The sequence below is a fragment of the Peromyscus leucopus genome, chromosome 15 (genome assembly GCF_004664715.2).
Source record: "Peromyscus leucopus breed LL Stock chromosome 15, UCI_PerLeu_2.1, whole genome shotgun sequence".
In the NCBI taxonomy this organism is placed as follows: Eukaryota; Metazoa; Chordata; class Mammalia; order Rodentia; family Cricetidae; genus Peromyscus; species Peromyscus leucopus.
Window position 1 is genome coordinate 86,388,145 of NC_051076.1, and position 19,144 is coordinate 86,407,288.

Consider the following 19,144-nt stretch of genomic DNA (forward strand, 5'->3'; position numbering starts at 1 on the left):
GTAGATTATATCCCAGTTTTCTGATAAACCAACATGTTGATTTCAAAAGTGATTGTACAAGTTTTTACTCCCATCAGCCATTGAGGAATGATTGCCTTGTCCCACATTCATGCCAGCATGACCTGTCACTTTTTTTTTTATCTTAGCCATTCTGTTATGTATATAATGGAATCTGTCATTTTGATTTGCCTTTCCTAGATGACTAAGGATGTTGAACATTTCTTTAAGTGTTTCTCAACCATTTGAGATTCCTCTGTTGAGAATTCTCTCTTTAGATCTGTACCCCATTTTTAGTTGGATTATTTGTTTTGTTGATATCTAATTTTTTGATTTCTTTATATATTTAGGAGATCAGCTGTCTCTCAGATATGAGGTTAGTGAAGATCTTTTCCCATTCTGTAGACTGTGGTTTTTTTTCCTATTGACAGTGTCCTTTGCCTTACGAAGCTTTTTTAGTTTCATAAGGGCCCATTTACTAATTATTAATCTTAATGCCTGTGCAATTGGTATTCTGTTAAAGAAGTTGCCTCCTATTCCAATGCTTTCAAGGCTATTCTGCACTTTCTCTTCTATCAGGTTCAGTATATCTGCTTTTATGTTCAGGACTTTGATCCACTTGGACTTGAGTTTTGTACAGGGTATAGATACTGATCTATTTGCATTCTTCTACATGCTAACATTAGTTAGACCAGCACCATTTGTTGAAGATGCTTTATTTTTTCCATTGTGCAATTTTGTCTTTTTTTTTGTGGAAAGTAAAGTGTCCATAGGTGTGTGGATTTGGGTCTTTGCTTCTTTGGGTCTTCTGGGCCTTTTATTCAATTCCATTGATCAACTTGACTGTTTTTATGCCTATCCAAAGCAGTTTTTATTACTATAGCTTTGTAGTAGAGCTTGAAATTAGAGATGGTGATACCTCTGGAAATTATTTTATTGTACAGGATTGTTTTAGCTATCCTGGGATTTTTGTTTTTCCATATGAAGTTGAGTATTAGCTTTTTCAATGTCTCTAAAGAATTGTGTTGGGATTTTGATGGGGATCAAATTAAGTATATAGATTGCTTTTAATAAGATGGCCATTTTTATTATGTTAATTCTACTGATCCGTGACCATGGGAGATCTTTCTATCTTCTGATATCTTCTCCATTTTTTTTAAGACATGAAGTTCTTGTCACACAAATTAGTACTATTTAATTAATATCTCACATACAATATGACAAACTTTTAATGTTATATCTTAAATGAAAAGAAACAAAGAAGATACCATAAATAAAATATAGAAAGATATTAAAAGCCTAAATGGTATATCAATATCTAGAATTTTTCAAGAAATTCTTCAATTCACATATAGATTTTTAAGCTAGAGTTTTTCATTTTGTCAAATACAAATGTTTTGGATACAGGAATAATTATAATGATAATATCTATTTCTATTGTCAATTTTTAACTTTGAAATGAAAATTTAGTAAATAATAATTTAGTACTAATAAAATCAAGATTTCCTGGGATTTCTAAATCATACATTTAGATAAGCCATCCAAAATAAGTCTATTGGGAGTCACTGATACATACCACATATATAACTAACAAATTTAAAGTAGGCTTTTTAAAAAATAAAATACAGAAAAGTAAAATAGATACTAAGAATGAATTATATTTTTATAATATGTATATATATATATAAATTATCCTCTAGTATAATCCAAAATAATACAAATCCAATATTTAATTATTAAAACAATTAAATCGATGACATATTTGTTTCATAAGTAAAACACAATTGAAATACAAGTTAAAATTTAGGTATCTTTTCCATCTACTAAGGAAGTGTTTGTTCATACAAGACAGAGAGAAAAGTACTTTATAGATGCTAACTTGTCACCAAGTTAACTCCCAGGTCACTCTTCTGTTCACATCACAACAATATTCTGGGAAGAAATAATCAGTTTTCTCATAAAGTATTCATAGTATGCTTTATATTATTATATAACCTCACTCATCATGTATAGCTATTTGATTCTTAATTTTGTAAAAGATTGTTTAATTTTTTTAATGTGTATAAGTGTTTTGCCTGCATGCATGTATGTATACCCCATGCATGCAGGGAAGTGCCCCTGGAAATCAACAGAGGGGGTTGAATGCCCTAGGACTGAGTTGCAGACAGTTGTAAGTCACCATGTGGATTCTGGGAATTAAAACTAAGTGCTCTTAACTGATGTGCCATCTCTCAGCCTACTGGATAATTGATTTTTAATATATAAATATTAAAATCATTTGAAAGAGCTCTCTGTATCTGTGTAAACATTTAAAAGAATAATGCTATAGTCTCCACAAAGAGCAGGTGTAAGAAAACCAAAGGACGGAGGCACTTTGATGCTAACTACTAAAAAGTTGTGTTTAATTTCAAATGTCTTCATGATTATCTGCCATAGATCAACATGTAATAGATCAGAATAGAAATCAATAGTACAAAATAAAGGGACACAATAATTTAGGGATGGCACATCTTTGACACTTTTGTACATTTTGCTGCTTCTTTTCCTGTCATCTTCCAATTCGGAGAGATTGACACTCTTGTGGACTGCAAGCTTTTTTTAATACTCTGGATCATATAAAAAGGGAGGCATTTTGATTTCTTGACTGAGTATACATTGCCTACAATGTGTGAACTATTTCCCACATCTTGTTACAATTTTTCATGTATCTAATAGGATTTCCTATGTAGATTCTCTTAGAAATGCTGATGGAATGTTATCAAACTAAATTCTAAATCTATAAAATTAGGGCAGTAGCAAAACCTTTACTGTGTGACTGTGCTGTAATTTATTGCCCAATAATCTTTTGTTACACCTCCTCTTCTCTACTTGCTATCACTATCCTAGTACAATTACTTGTTTTGAAAGTCAAATCTGTATTACAAGAAGTCTTCAAAATGTTTGTCTTTGGGTCCACCTCTTCAAATCGACATTTCCACATTTTCCACCAACCTCTGATGATTGTGTTCCTCTTGTCAAGGCACCTGTGCTATGCCACATCTCCTCTCGTCCCAGCTCTCAGCTCTTTGTACTTCTCCACGAAGCCTTCTCCATCTGGATCCCTTTACTCAATGTTTGTTTACATCTGAGGAACAGAGTTTCTTTCTTTTGAATAATTATCACAGTTCCACTTCTAAATTTCTTTTTTTTATTTAAATAAATTCCCTCCCACATGGAAAGATACGGTATTTAAGATTACATATGTATACATGTCTATGTATTCATATAGATATGCATATGTATATCTTTGCTTACTTAGGCAAAAATATGTCTTCTTTAACAATAGTCATCCCCAAAGTCTTAGAAGAACAGTTACCATGTGTTCTATATAAAGATTAATTTAATTTTCAGATGTGCTAAAATTGCTAGAAATTAATTATCTCCCTAGTCATTGAAATGTTAAATTATACATCCTCCCAAAACGACTAGTATTTTTCTTATCTTCAAGCAAGACTGAAAGACTTCATGTTCATATTGTACCTGAGGCTGATCCAAACTAGCTGACCTCGGAGTTCATGTCTATGAAAACTTGAGTGGCAACAGCAAGTTTAATATTAGAATAAAATGCATTTTAATGTGACATAAGAACTACTTTTGACAAATGTAAGAATATGATTGGTTTGTATAAAATATGCTATCAATAGTATAAAAGACTGATAATTTTGAAATATTTTTTTTACTTAAGCATTAATTCAATTTTAAAGAAAGTCTAATAGTTACCTAGCACTTGCTTTCTTCACTTTGTACACATAAGCTTATGTATTCATGGAAATCTTCTTGTCATTGCTCTCATGTGCCATGTCCACCTTATTACCTGTCCACTGATCATCACACTCTTCATTCTCATACTTTCCTCTCCACCCCATCAGTACACTATCCTTTTGTTTTCTCTGTCAGAATTCTCATTGCCATTTGTTGTCATTGCTTTCATTCTGAGGAGATCATGGAAAGCTGCTAAAATGAACATGATCTATAAATTTCCAATAATTAGCTTTGTTTTATAATAGCTTTATTTTTTAAAGTATCTTACAAGAGCTCTAGATCTTCCTTCCTTCCCTCCAACCTCTTTCTCTTCTCTCCACATTTAGGATATCATTTTTATTATTGTTATTTATATATGGACAATGAATATAAAACCCACTAAGTCCCTTAGACTTTACTCATATGTGCATGTGTCCAAAGATGACCTCTTGGAATAGGACTATGTATATGTAAACAACCATCTTATTAAAATAAGAAACACAGAAAAAATGTAAAAAAGAAAGCTGAGAGGTCAGAGCTCACAGCTAAGATCTTACCTCCTGCGGTGCTCCTACCTCCCGAAAGAGCTACTTCTTGTGTGTCTGTCTTTAAATAGTCTTTCTGTTCTGCCTTCTCATTGGTTGTAAACCCAAACACATGACTGCCTCATCACTGCCTGTAAGTACAGCCCTCCAGGTCTTAAAGGAGTATGTCACCAATGCTGGCTATATCCCTGAACACACAGAGATCTACCTAACTCTTCTACCAAGTGCTGGGATTAAGGGCATGAGCCACCACGACCATGCTCTTGCTAAGGCTCTAATAGCTCTGACCCCCGGGCAACTTTATTTGTTAACATACAATGAAAATCACATTTCAGTACTAATAAAATACCACCATATTTCCCCTTTTCTATTTTAATAAAAAGAAAAAAGGCAAAAGGTTATAATTAACAAAAGAAAAACTATATACAAAAGTACAATAACTATATACAATATATACAAGTAACAAATACCTAAACGATGTCTAGTCCATTTGTATTTGACAAATCAGAGAAAATAATTCCATTATCTATCCTATTTTGGTAAGTCCAAAATGTATCTAATTCACTTTCTATCCTAATTAATCTTCAACTATAACTAACTATCGGGGACTATGGGGGTCCAGCCCCTCGATAGCCCCCTCCCAGGGTCCGGGAAGAATCTACAACCAGCTGATAATTAATCTTTGATGAGAAGAAATGAATCTATGTACACGAAACTCCTTAGTCCATGTATTTTATTATTCTGTGACAATTATAAGCTTATATTCTGCTCTCATATTTAGGTCATCTTAGCCTGATTGCTCTCTACACTTGTCTGCGATCCCCTCTAGGTTCTATCTTAATTCCTTCATCTAGTTCTGCCCCTTCTAGGTTCTCATCCATCTTGTTCCTTCCCATATCATCTCCTCTCCTGTCACCTCTCTCCTCTTCTCGTTCTACCTCATCTTGTTCTTCTCCATCTGGCTCTTTCTCATCTTCCATCTCGTTCCTCTAGTACTGTCTTGTAGCCCTTCAATCTACTGCTTCCCCATCTCAGTTTGTTCCTCTCAAGTTCTTACTCATCTAGTTCTTCCATTCTCTTTCCTCTGCTTTACAGTTATATATCTCCCCAAAATCACAATCCTCCCCTCCACCCAGGACACTCAGCCTGAACTTCCTCAGGCAGTGATTGTCCGCTATCAGGATTAAATGGAGGGTTGATAAGAATTACAAAGAGGGGCACTAGTTGTTAATTATCATTTGTGACCCAAAGGGGAAGTGACTAATGAATTAACTAAAGGCTAAATACTGGTAATAACTAAGAAGAGGGATCTTATGTGCACAACTATAATCTTAAATGTGTTTGGTAAAAGATGTTAAAAATCTATAAGTTGCTAGGTCAATGGGAGAAAATAAAACTGTCTTCTTTTTTCCTGTGGCTCCAATCTGTCCAAGCTGTCTGTTTTTCTGCAGGGTGGGGGAAAGTGTGCTTAGTCTCTAGGCAACCTGTCTACAGGTAGATGCCTCTGGTAATAGATAAAGGGAGATCTGGAACTGGAGGTAAGATTTGGGAAAGGAGGAAGTTAAGCTTAATTAGCACATCCACCAGGCCTTCTCAAACAGGTAGCCTGGATGCTTAAGTCTGTTCTTAGAGAGTACAGAGGTATCTCTGATAAGGTACTTCCTCTGTCTGGGGATGCACCTGGCTGGATGCTGCCAATGATGATAATTACAGGGAGGCTTGAACTGGGAGTTCTGGCTGAGCATATCTGTTAGCACAGAATGTTATCTAAATATTCCCAGAAGTGGTTAGGTAAGTAGTTAGAGGTCTATAAAGTTAGTAATGCTGTAAGAAAGGAGGGGTCTGAGCTAAATTGTGTAAAGCTATTACTGACCTAGGCAGTGTCCTCTTGTGGAATTTACCTTAAGTCAGGAGACTCGCCTGTGGATTGTTATCACTGTTAATCCTCAGAAATTGGGTGACCACCTGGGTGATGTCTCCTTTAGTCCTTGAAAGTGGCTAGGGGAGATATCTGATTCCAGAGAAAGCCTTTCCTGAGGCTGTTCTCCAAATGCCTGGAATGTATATGTCTAGAGAGTGATCAGTCCACATTGTTAGCCCTTCTTAGGGAAAAATCAAATGGGAAAACTATGAAGGCACACATGATTTTCATAATAGAATACAGCTGATATATAACAAGCCAAGTAACACCAAAATCCCCTTGGGATTTGCCTTCCTCTGGAGGAATTCCCTGATTCCTCCAGGTAGTGACTTTGCCATAACCAGCTGAGTTCTTATGATATTCCTGCGGCCCACAGCAACTAACTAAACTTCAACTCCCTCAGAGACCCAAGAAGGAAATAATATTAGCTAACAAAAATAAAAACAGGAAGTGCATGCAAGCAACTTCCAAAAAATTTGTGAGTTGACAGAAACAGTCAGCTGCCTGGACAGTCACCTGAGGTTTCTCTCCAGTGTTGGGGCATCATCTTCAGCCTATAGGCTTAGCGTATCTGACAGACTCATTTGTTAAGTAGGATGTACACAAGGTCAACAGTTCAACCTCACATTGGGTGAGAGCAGTCCATGTACCAGAAACACCTGAATTCCACTAGTGTCCTGTCATGATTCAGGATTTTGAATTCTGGAAATAGTTGATGGTTTTTGAGTTCAGCTGTCCATTCTTCTTGGCTGTGTATATATGGCTTCATCTCAGCATCCCCTTCTTCTCCATCTCCCTCTATCAAATGTCATTCTACTATCGAGAGGCGTGAGCATTCAGCTGCTGTTCCATTGCACAACAGAAGCCATCGGCCCTTTGCCTGTTAAGCTGCCTTCGAAGAAAAGGGCACTGTACCTTTTACGGATTACAAAGGCCACTTCAGGGATGGTGCCATATTGTCCTGGCCTCAGAAGATGCCTTTTGATAAAGCCATAACCACACTTGATTTGGCAACAACCAGTAGTCCTTTGTTTCGTGTCCTGTCTGTCCATTTTGTCCTGTTGATTCAAGGATACTTTATTGTCCAGTGGCTAAATTTTGCCACAATGAAAGTTGACTCCATATGCAGTTTCTTCAATGGCCATATTTTCTCTGAAGTAGATTGGTACTGCCAGGAGCCGATATGTCTCAAAAAATAAAAATTTCTAAGTTATTAAAACATTTTAAATGCCATATTCTGTAGATCTCTGAAGGGTTTGTAATGACCTGTCTGAAATATATCTGCTCAATTTTTAAAACATATCTAATATGACTACAAGTTCTATTGTAATGTCTAACTACTAACTTTCATTTCTTTATATCCTAATAGTTGGTAATAATAACATTCAAGGATCAGAAAATTGCATTACATTGTCAAATTAATGGTATAAATACAATTAGAAATATACATATAGCATTTTCTAACAATATCAATTTCAAATTTTCATACAATATAAAACAATCCAATCCAATGTAAAGTATTTAAAACTAGTAATTGTCTTTTTCTTTTCCTTTCTTTTTTTTAAAACAAGAACGTTAAATCTAATCTCCTTTGCTTAGACCTTTTCCTGACCCTTGACAACAACTTTTAACCAACCCCCTAAACAATGAAAATTATCCCAGACCCAAAACCCATTAAAAGAACCGAAAAACCACCCGCCCCACACCACCTCTTTGGGAATGTGGGCGTCGTATTCTTAAAATTGCTTCCTGCTGGGTATGGGCGAAGTTTTCTTTATCCTGAAAGTAAAATTTTAGGTTAATTGTCAAATTCTAGGAAAGGTAACTATATCCTTCATTATCCAGTCTGTGTATAATGTCAAAGTTCAGGGTTTATCTCAAGTCCTTATTCAAGTAGTCTTTAAGACTGGATCATCTCAGCTAGTCATCTCAAAATTGCTCTGAGCACCTTGTAGTTCAAAGTTGATCTGTAGATGATGTTTCTCAGCTTAGTGATATCATTATTGTCCATGTGGAATTGTTGTTGTTGTGGGGCCCCATCTTCTTCCTGGAGACTTCAGTTGATGTTAGGCCTGGCCGTGATTTCCTGCAGAAAACTGATAAGAGACTCAAACACAAAGACATATATATGCAGCTAATTGAAGCCTTTTTTCTAGAATTAGTTAGTACTCTATAAGACCATTCATATCTTAACAAAGTTTAAAATGTATATATATGTATATATATACATATATATACATTAATCTTGTAAATTTTGATATAAAATTCATACTTTAAGAAAAGTTTAAAGAATCAGAATAGAATCAAAGAGTTGAGATTAGTAATAGAATAGTCCCTTAATTAATTTGGCTTTTGTTCTGTCCCATAGCAGAAGATGGATCTTTTATTCGGGCATGATACAGGGAGTTTGCATTTTCCTTTTAACAACATGCTTGAGATTAAAGAAGGAGAAAGCCATTCTCCAACTCCAAATTCAGCTTTAAATTTTAATTGAACCAGGACTATTAGAAGACCAATAGTGTTAAATCATTAGAGAAAAGAAGAAACAAACATTTAGGAAGACATAAAATTTTTTAGATAATATATACCCATACACCATTTCACTCTGTTTCCTGGGATAGATGATTTGTCCCTTTTCTTCAGTTGTCTCATTTGTCCTGTGTTCTTCAGATTCCTTAACCTTCATTCTCCTAAAAGACACAAAGAAAAACCTTTCCCAAGACTAATTTTGGGGATGTTCCTTTTTGTCAAGTTATTATCTGATTAAATGAAAAGGCATGTGTTACTGGTACAAGTTAGTTTAAATTGGATGTTCATGCTGGTTGATGAACTATTACCTCCTCTAATTAAGAGGTTTCTCTTGTTCAAATCGAACCTTTATCAGTTTTGATGGTACCCACAGCTTATCTTCTCCTGTAGAAACAAAGGCAAAACCTGGTCCCCAACGTAATACATACCCTGGTTTCCATTCTGAGGTCAGCACATCCTTAAATTATATAGGCTGATTTAGTTCTGTAGTTTTTTTCTATTATCCAATGTCTCTCTGCAGCTGTTCCTTTCTCATTGGCATTGAGAAAATTCAAAGTTAATAGAGCATTATGCAGTCTATTTCTGGGGGTTTTTGTTACCCATTTCTGTTTATTTAGCATATCGTTTAGAGTTCTGTTTGATCTTTCTATAACTGCTTGACCTGTAGGATTATGTGGCATACCTATAATATGCTTTATATTATAATAAGCAAAAACTGTTTCATTTTAACAGAGACATATGATGGAACATTGTCAGTTTTGATTTGTGCAGGTATACCCATGATGGCCATAACTTCTAGCAAATGAGTGATTACAGAATCAGCTTTTTCAGAAATCAAAGCAGTTGCCCATTAAAATCCTGAATAAGTATTGATGCTGTGGTGTACATATTTCAGTTTTCCAAATTCTGCAAAGTGAAACACATCCATCTGCCAGATTTCATTCCTCTGAGTACACTTTGGGTTACATCCTGCTCTTAATGGTGTTTGATTGTAGAAGGAACAAGTAGGACATTTCTTTACTATTTCTTTGGCTTGTTGCCAGGTTATGGAAAAATCCTTTTTTAAACCTTTACTAATGGCATGATGTTTTTTATGAAATTCTGAGGCCTCCAGCACATTTCCTATCAATAATTTATCAATCTCATCATTGCCTTGTGCTAGAGGGCCTGGCAGACCAGTATGGGATCGTATGTGAGTTATACATAAAGGATGACTCCTTTTCCTGATTGTATCTTGTAAGTGAATAAATAGTGAAGTTAATTCAGAAGCATCAGGGATAAATTCTGCAGTCTCAATATGTAATACTACTCTTTCAGCATACTGAGAGTCAGTTACTATGTTGAGAGGTTCTGAAAAATCCATTAATACCAACAGAATAGCATACAATTCTGATTTTTGAACTGAATTATAAGGATTTTGAACCACTTTACTTAAATTTTCTGATTTGTAACCTGCCTTTCCTTGTTTGTTGGCATCTGTATAAAATGTACGAACTCCAGATATGGGTTTTTCGCATACACTTTGAGGGAAGATCCAATCAGCTCTCTTTATATCATCAATTCTATCACTTTTTTGATATTAGCTGTTAATTTCTCCAAAAAATTACTGCAAGCTCTTTGCCAAAATTCACTTTCTGTCCATAATTTTTCAATGTCTTCCTTAGTTAAAGGTACAACAATTTCTGCTGGGTCTATTCCAGCTAATTGACAAAGTCTCAATTTTCCTTTCCAAATCAAGTCAGAGATTTTTTTCCCCATAAGTTTTTAATTTTTTTATTTTGTTTACTTGGTAAAAATATCCATTCCAATACAATATCTTCCCTCTGCATTAATATTCCAGTAGGAGAATGCCTAGAAGGTAAAATAACCAAAATGCAATACAGCTTTGGATCAATACGATCCACGTGCCCTTCATGCACTTACTTTTCTACAAAGGCCAATTCTTTCTTAGATTCAGGTGATAATTCTCTTGGGCTACTTAAGTCCTTGTCACCTTCTAAGGTTTTGAAAAAATTAGTCAGTTCATCATTTTTTACCCCAACAATAGTTCGTAGATGAGAAAAATCTCCAAATAATCTTTGAAAGTGATTAAGAGTCTCTAGTCTATCTCTTCTAATTTGCACCTTTTGGGGTCTAATCTTTTGTAGCTCTATTTTATATCCTAAATAATTAATAGAATCTCCTCTTTGTATGTTTTCAGGCACAATTTGTAATCACCAGCAAGGCAAAATTTTCTTTACTTCTTCAAACATTCTTTCTAAAGTATCTGCATTTGAGTCAGCCAGTAAAATATCATCCATACAATGTTAAATTATACATTTAGGAAATTTTTTATGTATCACTTCCAATGGCTGTTGTACAAAATATTGGCACAGAGTTGGGCTATTCAACATTCCCTGTGGGAGGACCCTCCACTGAAATCTTTTAACTGGTTGAGAATTATTATAAGTAGATACTGTGAAAGCAAATCTTTCTCTGTCTTTTTTCTTGTAAGGGTATTGAAAAGAAACAGTCTTTTAAATCAATAACAATGAGAGCCATCCTTTTGGTAACAAAGTAGGCAAAGGAATTCCAGATTGTAGAGAGCCCATTGCCTGAATTACTTTGTTAATTGCTCTAAGGTCTGTTACCATTCTCCATTTACCAGATCTCTTTTTAATAGCAAATACAGGAGAATTCCAAGGGCTGGTTGATTCTTCAATATGCTGAGCATTTAACTGTTCTTCTACCAGCTCTTCTAAAGCCTGGAGTTTCTCTGTTGTTAAAGGCCATTGCTGGACCCATACAGGCTTGTCTGTTAACCATTTTAAAGGTAGAGTTGTTGGTGTCATGGGAAGATCATCAGTTGTTGTGCCCTGTTCTTGTATAATATGGATGGTTGGTGACACTCAAAATAATGCCTTCTAATATTCCTCTCAGAAACATGTACTAGTTTATGATTTGTTTCTGAGATTGGAGGATGTTAATCTGAGTATTCTATTGTTGCAACAAGTCTCGACCCCACAGGTTCATAGCTATGTTAGCCACATATGGTTTTAATTTTCCTCTCTGTCCTTCTGGACCTATACATTCCAGCCATCTTGCACTCTGTTTCACCTGAGATAATGTCTCAATTCCTAACAGTTAAATGTTTACCTTCTGAAGAGGCCAAGTTGGATGTCAAAATTCTGGTGCAATTATGGTAACATCCGCACCAGTGTCTACCAGACAGACAACAAAACACCACTTATTTTTATCCTTAATTTTGGTCTTTGTTCATTAATAGAAGTTTGCCAAAAAATTTCTTTATGTTTTTTCCTGAATTTTCTATTCTCTCTGTTTCATCTTCCTGACCAGCATGATTTATTCCAATAGGCATTTGGTTATTTAATTGCTCAGAGCAGGGATTTCCTCTATGGCTGCAGGAAAGGTTTGAATGGACTTGCTATGGGGGTGTGCATGAAGCCCCTCTGGGAGTTTCCCGAAGACTGAGGCAAAAGATTACCCTGTCTGTCCTCTGTTGATCTACATTTGTTGGTCCAGTGTTTTCCCTTACCACACCTTCTGCATACTCCAGAAGGAAGGGGCATTCTGTTGCCATTGTTCTTGAAGAAACATTGTTTCTAGGAATGACCTGTTTACAGTCCCTTTTTCAAATGTCCTTGCTTTCCACATCCAAAACATCTAACATTCCTCAACCCTTTTGAAATTGCTTCTCCTTCCACATATTATCATGCTCATGAGCCTCAACATTAACTGTGTCTCTAATCCAATCTTCCAAAGGTGCAGATCTTGCCTTTAACGGCCTGATTATTCTTTTGCCTGCTGCATTCACATTCTCAAAGGCCAAAGATTCAATTATTATCTTACTAGCTTCTGAATCCAAGACCATTCTCTTTACTACTGAAGGCAGTCTTTGTAAAACTTCTGTGAAAGATTCTTTGGGCCTTGCATAACCTTTGTAAATGACTCAGTTTTTTTTTTTTTTTTTTTTTTTGCTGGTTCCTCAACTCTGTCCCATGCATTCAAGGCTGCCATTTGACATAAAATTAGGGTTTGGACATCATATAAACATTGTGTTTGTACTAAGCCATACTGGCCTTCTCCAATAAGCTGATCCTAGCAAACTTGTATTCCTTTATCCCTTCATTGTTTTTCTATGTTTTTCGTTTCATCCTTGAACCAAGTTAAAATTGAAGCCTCTGGCTGGGTTCAAGAACAGCTTGTGCCAGCTCCTGCCAGTCCTGTGGTACAATCCTATTATATGTTGACCAAGAGTTTAAACATTTGCTTTACATATAGGAATGCATGCATAAGATACTATTGCCTCCTTAAACCTTTTTAAATCCAACATTTCAATTGGAGCCCAAATGTTTTGTGTAGTCATTTGATTAGGCTACTGCTGTACAGTTACAGGATAAATTAAGGGTGACTGTGTGAAAACAGGCTTTCTTCTGTAACCTTATGATCAAACTTGAAAAACTTAACTGTTAATTTCTTCTGTCTGAATTTTTACAGGTTTAACAAGTTTTTCTAAAGCTGTCATCCTGGCACTTAAATTGACTATCTTTTTAAATAGTAAAATGAGGATAAGCATAGTGATAAACTGCATAATTCCAACAATACTAATCTTTTCATATACTTGTTCCATTGTCAGATTGCCTAAAATTTCAAACAAAACCCAATTTTCTTCAATGTACACATAAAACCCATTTTTTTAATGTAGAAAAAAATTTTCTTTTAAATATTTTCCTTTAAAATATCTGATATGTTGTGACTTACCAAATCTTTGTACAACAGTAGAAATCCGAGGGAATTTCAAAACAGCCACCTAGTGTCTGAGGTGTGAATCCAGAGAGAGAGAGAAAGAGCGATAGATGAGAGAGAGAGAGAGAGAGAGAGAGAGAGAGAGAGAGAGAGAGAGAGAGCATAGCTGGTCAAAGCTTAAATCCAGCCACGTGTTCCCTCTTGAGCCAAGTCAAAGCTTAGCTCTGCTTCCTTAAGCTCTGACCACCTGCGTTGGCTTTACAGGTAGGGGCCCTGTTTTGCAGGGCAGGCCTGAGTTGTTTGTAGCACTGATTTTAAGCAAGCAGCTCATGGTTAGTCCTGCTGAGGCCAAACAGTCCGACCGCCCAGGCTAGGGAGTCAACCACACTTGCGGAAAACCAGACCTGCCGCCAAGCAAGTGGTTTTTAATGGATTCTTGTCACCACATTGGGCGCCAGATGTAGATGTAACCAACCATCTTATTAAAATAAGAAACACAGAAAAAATGTAAAAGAGAAAGCTGAGAGGTCAGATCTTAGAGCTAAAATTTACCTCCTGCGGTGCTTCTACCTCCCGAAATGAGCTACTTCCTGTGTGTCTGTCTTTAAATAGTCTTCCTGTTCTGCCTTCTCATTGGTTGTAAACCCAAACACATGACTGCCTCGTCACTGCCTGTAAGTACAGCCCTCCAGGTCTTAAAGGCATATGTCTCCAATGCTGGCTGTATCCCTGAACACACAGAGATCTACCTAGCTCTTTTACCAAGTGCTGGGATTAAGGGCGTGTGCCACCACGACCATGTTCTTGCTAAGGCTCTAATGGCTTTGACCCCGGCAACTTTATTTATTAACATACAATGAAAATCACATTTCAGTACAAATAAAATACCACCATAGGACTACTTATGTGTAAGCTCATCCTGAAGGCAACTGGTTCTCCTCTCATAATAGTCACTGCCCTCTATAGTTCTTCATCTGAAGTGGAATTTCCATCATTTCAACTGTAATTGTCATTATACTTGTCATATTTAGGCAACCATATTGTTGATAGTCCATTGGTGCATTATACCAGCTCTGTCTAAGGAACCCATTCTATCAGCAGGTGTCCTGAACTTCTGGTTGTTGCAATCTTTACACTGCCTCATACATGATTTCCCTGACAGTGATACAGATTATCCTTTGGGATTGAGCTCACTACAATTAACTTATTCTCTGCATTTCTGAGCAAATGTGCATTTTTATAGTAGTGTCAATCAGTTGCAAAAATAAACTTTGTTCATATGGTATGTGAGCAATATTTTTTGTATGATTATAGATTTAGGCATTTAGAAAATAGTTGATGATATAATCTTATGAACTGGGAGTAATAGGTTCTCACTTCAAGTCTCAGATCTCTATACCGAAAATGTACTTGGATAGATTGATAGTACCGGCCATGAGTTATCTCCTATGAGTGGGACTTTCCTTAATTGATGGTGTATCTGTGTAAGTATAGTGTATTTTAATGTGTTTGTGTGTGTACTCACTTATGTAGATGCATATGGAAGCCAGAGGATGATGCTGGAATGTCTTCCTCAATTACTCATTTTTTGAGGCACTCAAAGTCACTGAAACCTGGGTCTCATTATCTTGTATAGAATGCTGGTCCATGAGATTCTGGTTCTACCTGTCTCTGTCTCTCACACTTGGGTTGTTGACATGCTGCCATGCCTGTGTTTTAACCTAGCTGCTAGTCATTTTCACTCCAAGCCTCAGGCTTATGTTTTTCACATTGAACTATTCCCCAGCTCCACCCTTCAGTCCTGTTCCCTCAATCTAATTGTTCTTGTTCCTATCCTCACCAGCTCTCAGTCAGTCCACTCACGAAATCTCTTCTATTTTTCCTTCAGACATTAACAGCAATGACACTTTATAATTAGTCCAAACCCCTTATTTGTTTTTAGGTTTTGTAGTGTTAGACATCAGACAGAATGCATTGTACATACTGGACAAGTCCTCTATAACTGTGCTACACCTTCTTGCCCATTAAGCACCTTTTTAAAAAATATGCTGACTCCTGGGGATCTAGCTCAAAAGGTAACATGCTTCTGCACAATGTGAGAACCTGAGTGTGAATGCCCAGAAAGCATATAAAAACCAAGCCTGGTAGCGCAGCACTCTTTTAGTGTTGTGGATGGAAGTGACAAGAAAGTCCCCAGATGTCTATGGGTCAGGTAGTCTTTATTTCACAGGCGTAAAAAAATGAAACATAACTCAAATAAGGAGGAAGTGAGCATCTACACCTGGCACAGTCCTCTGACTTCTGCATGCACACCATTTGAAAAGCTCATATCCTCTCTCTGTCTCTGTCTCTCACTGTCTCTGTCTCTCTCTCTCACTTGCTCTATCTGTCTCCCCATTTACACACTTAAAAATAGGCTAAGAATAGCATAACCCAAACAATAATATAATGATGTGTGTATTTTCAGTCTTCGAAACCTTCCAGAAAAATTCAAGCAAATGTAATAAAAATTATCTTAAAAAGCATTTTGGTTTTTAGCAGGCAATAAAATATAATTCACCCCTTTTTTGACTGGAGAGACAGCTCAGTAATTAAAAACACTGGTTGACTTCCAGAGGACATAGGCTTGATTACTAGCACCCACATAGTTATTAACCACACTCTGTAACTGCAATTCCATGGGAATCTAATGTCCTCATCTTTTGTATAATAGTGGTGTGTCCAGCCTTAATATTATAACTATCCCAGAGTACCCAGAAGTAATGCCACCAGCAGTAGCGTGGGAATGAATCTAGATACATCGAGCTCTTTCATCAAACTCCTCTTATTCATCCACCACCATCATTCTGTCCAAAATTCTCTGCCCACTTCTCTCCGGACTTGTCTATGTCTTTTCCAAGACAGCAACACCTTCATGTTTACAATACAACAAAAGAATTTCAAGATCCTCACCAGAAGCTTCCTGACAACTTCATTGGCAACCAAAAGAGGAAGAGAATAAAGGAGAAGTTAGATAGGAGCTGGAATAAATCAGAGAAGGAAATTTATGTGGTAGGAATATATCCTTACTGTGGTTAAGTGTAAACATTACAGTCTATCCTAAATATGCCCAAACTATAAACCTACAAGTGATAGGGTAAGGAAATCTATGTCACTAAAAATAAAGCTGCACTGTTCTTGACAGGATGGGGAGAAGTTCTGATAGCTAGTCAATCTGCATCACAGTTTGAAGCACTGGAGAGAGGAAACCCTTTGATCTAAGAAGTTGTTCTGGGGCAGTGGAAGAGCTGAACTTGATTTGTACAGTAAACAAAGCTATTCATATGGTAGCCTGTTAGTCTCCTGGGCTCAGCGGGGGGGAGTTAGTACCTAGTGGAACAGTGGCCAGAAGCTTAACTGTTTGCCAAAATGGTTTGGAAATATTTGGGCACACAAGAATTTCATAGCAGAAGATAGCTGAAATATTAAAAACTGTGTAACACCAAATATTCATAATAATGGCTTGCTTTTTGACAGACCTTGGCAGTCAAAGTATAGCTTTAATAACACTGAATCTCTACAATATATTCTTGCAGCCTGAAAGACTTATCTAGTCTTCATGGGCAACAGACATATACAATGTACAGGTATGCCTGCAGGAAAAATATCCACACACACAATAAAAATAAATGCTTTTCATTAAAAAGGCCATTTATACTTTTGTGTTGTTTTAAATACATTTTGAATCACAAAATTCAAAAATTGCCATTTTACCCCATTTTAGTTCAAGTCTGGAAGGTAACCTGTTCTCAGTCTTGGGTCAATGTAGCTAATGAAGTCTCCCTAAATTTGTTTGTATTAACAGTGCAGAATGCATTTAATCTGTGTTATACTAAGGCTGTCTTGTTGCTCTCTCTTGCTTTCCAGAGACACTGAACACTTCAATGCTCACTATGTCTGTTTAGGTAGAAGGGAAATCCTGATGTTAAAGTAATTTGTTCTTAAATCTTTGGCTATTGCTGAAAGCCTCGCCGCCACTTTCTGCTTTTGGTGTAATACAGAGTCCAGGTTCAGTATTTCACACTTGAAAGAGGGACTCACTTTATTATAGAAGCTTTTAATCTTTCTACATGACAGGGCATGCAGGATTTCATTAAACAGCTGAATTTCATAACAAGGACCAGACATTTCTTCAAAGAACCTGATCAAATTTTGTAATCCATTTCCTTTTGGCCTTGCACTTGTGAAATTAGACACAAAACATTTATAAATGACATTTTTCCTTCCAGCAATTAAGCAGTTCAAAGGTTCCCTTTGTGTTGTGTGGCTTTGAAAGTGTTTATATTTATTCTGAACTGGCCCTTCAATTTGTTCTATCAATATTTTGGAGGTTAGAGCAAGACATCGATTGTGAACAGGTGTGGAAAGACTTTTTTGATGTATAAAAGCATTCCATTTTATAGCCATCGTTTGCAGTTTTAGCTCATCTACTGATTGAATTCCCGAGAAGGGAAGCCAGCCCTTTGCTAACTAGGTGACAGAATGCCTGAGTCTACCACACAAGAGGGGCATTCCTCCACTTGCTGACATTTTCTCTCTGCCCTTTCACATTTCAGTGCTGATCCTGCTCATCGTCACAATGAGAAGACGGAAAAAAGAGCCTCTTATTTTTGACGAGGAGAGGGATATTAGAGAAAACATTGTCAGGTACGATGATGAAGGTGGGGGAGAAGAGGATACCGAAGCCTTTGACATGGCGCTCTGAGAAACCTCAACGTGAGGGACACCAAAACCCGCAGAGATGTGACTCCTGAAATTCAGTTCTTGAGTCGACCGACTTTTAAAAGCATCCCAGATAATGTAATTTTTAGGGAATTTATTTGGGAAAGACTGAAAGAAGCTGACGTGGATCCAGGAGCTCCTCCATATGACTCTCTGCAGACCTATGCTTTTGAAGGAAATGGCTCAGTTGCTGACTCACTCAGTTCTTTAGATTCCATCAGCTCAAACTCTGATCAGAATTATGACTACCTAAGTGACTGGGGTCCCGCTTTAAACGGCTGGCTGACATGTATGGAAACGGCCCAGAGAGTTTGTACTCATAGCCTTGGACAGTTCACTTGAAATGTACTGAATAAAAAGGCAGCATCAAAAAAAAGAAAAAATAAATAAATAAAAGAGAAGGAAAAGGGGGAAGTATTACATGCAGTAAACAAGAACTTTCACTTGTGGGCAAAAGAGGTTGTAAATATGTGTCCATTTTTAGCTATTACGGTTTCTGCCTTGATGAAACATTCACTAGATTATCCAAGGGATTTCACTGACCAGACTCTGAGTATTTAAAGTTTTTTTTTCTTTCTTTCTTTTTAAATTGTAATTGTTTATTTATTTGATAAAAAAAATACTTAGTAGTTTGTGAATAGATAGCAACTTTTGTATAATTGCAAGGGCACCTAAACTGCCTGACAAAGTCATGTCCTGTGTTGTCAGTGAGCCAAGGACAGCCTGCACAAACATTCGTGGTACCCTCTCTGAGAAGAATAGAGCATGCTGTGCCATTGAAAAATCCCAGAACTTCTTGCTTATCAAATCTTGGGAGAGTTTAATTTCTACTGAAGCTTTTAGGCTTGCTATATGATAGAGTTCA

At 36.6% G+C, this 19,144-nt stretch overlaps 1 protein-coding gene across 1 annotated transcript in view; it reads left to right on the plus strand.

Moving 5' to 3' along the window:
* Nucleotides 1-18,725, plus strand: part of Cdh7 (cadherin 7) — a 146,883-nt gene extending 128,158 nt beyond the window's left edge. The window contains 3 exon segments of the mRNA XM_028859029.1: nucleotides 18,114-18,254; nucleotides 18,257-18,544; nucleotides 18,547-18,725. Coding sequence (XP_028714862.1) covers nucleotides 18,114-18,254; nucleotides 18,257-18,544; nucleotides 18,547-18,602 — 485 coding nt within the window. The 3' untranslated portion in view covers nucleotides 18,603-18,725.
* The last annotated feature ends 419 nt before the right edge of the window (nucleotides 18,726-19,144 follow it).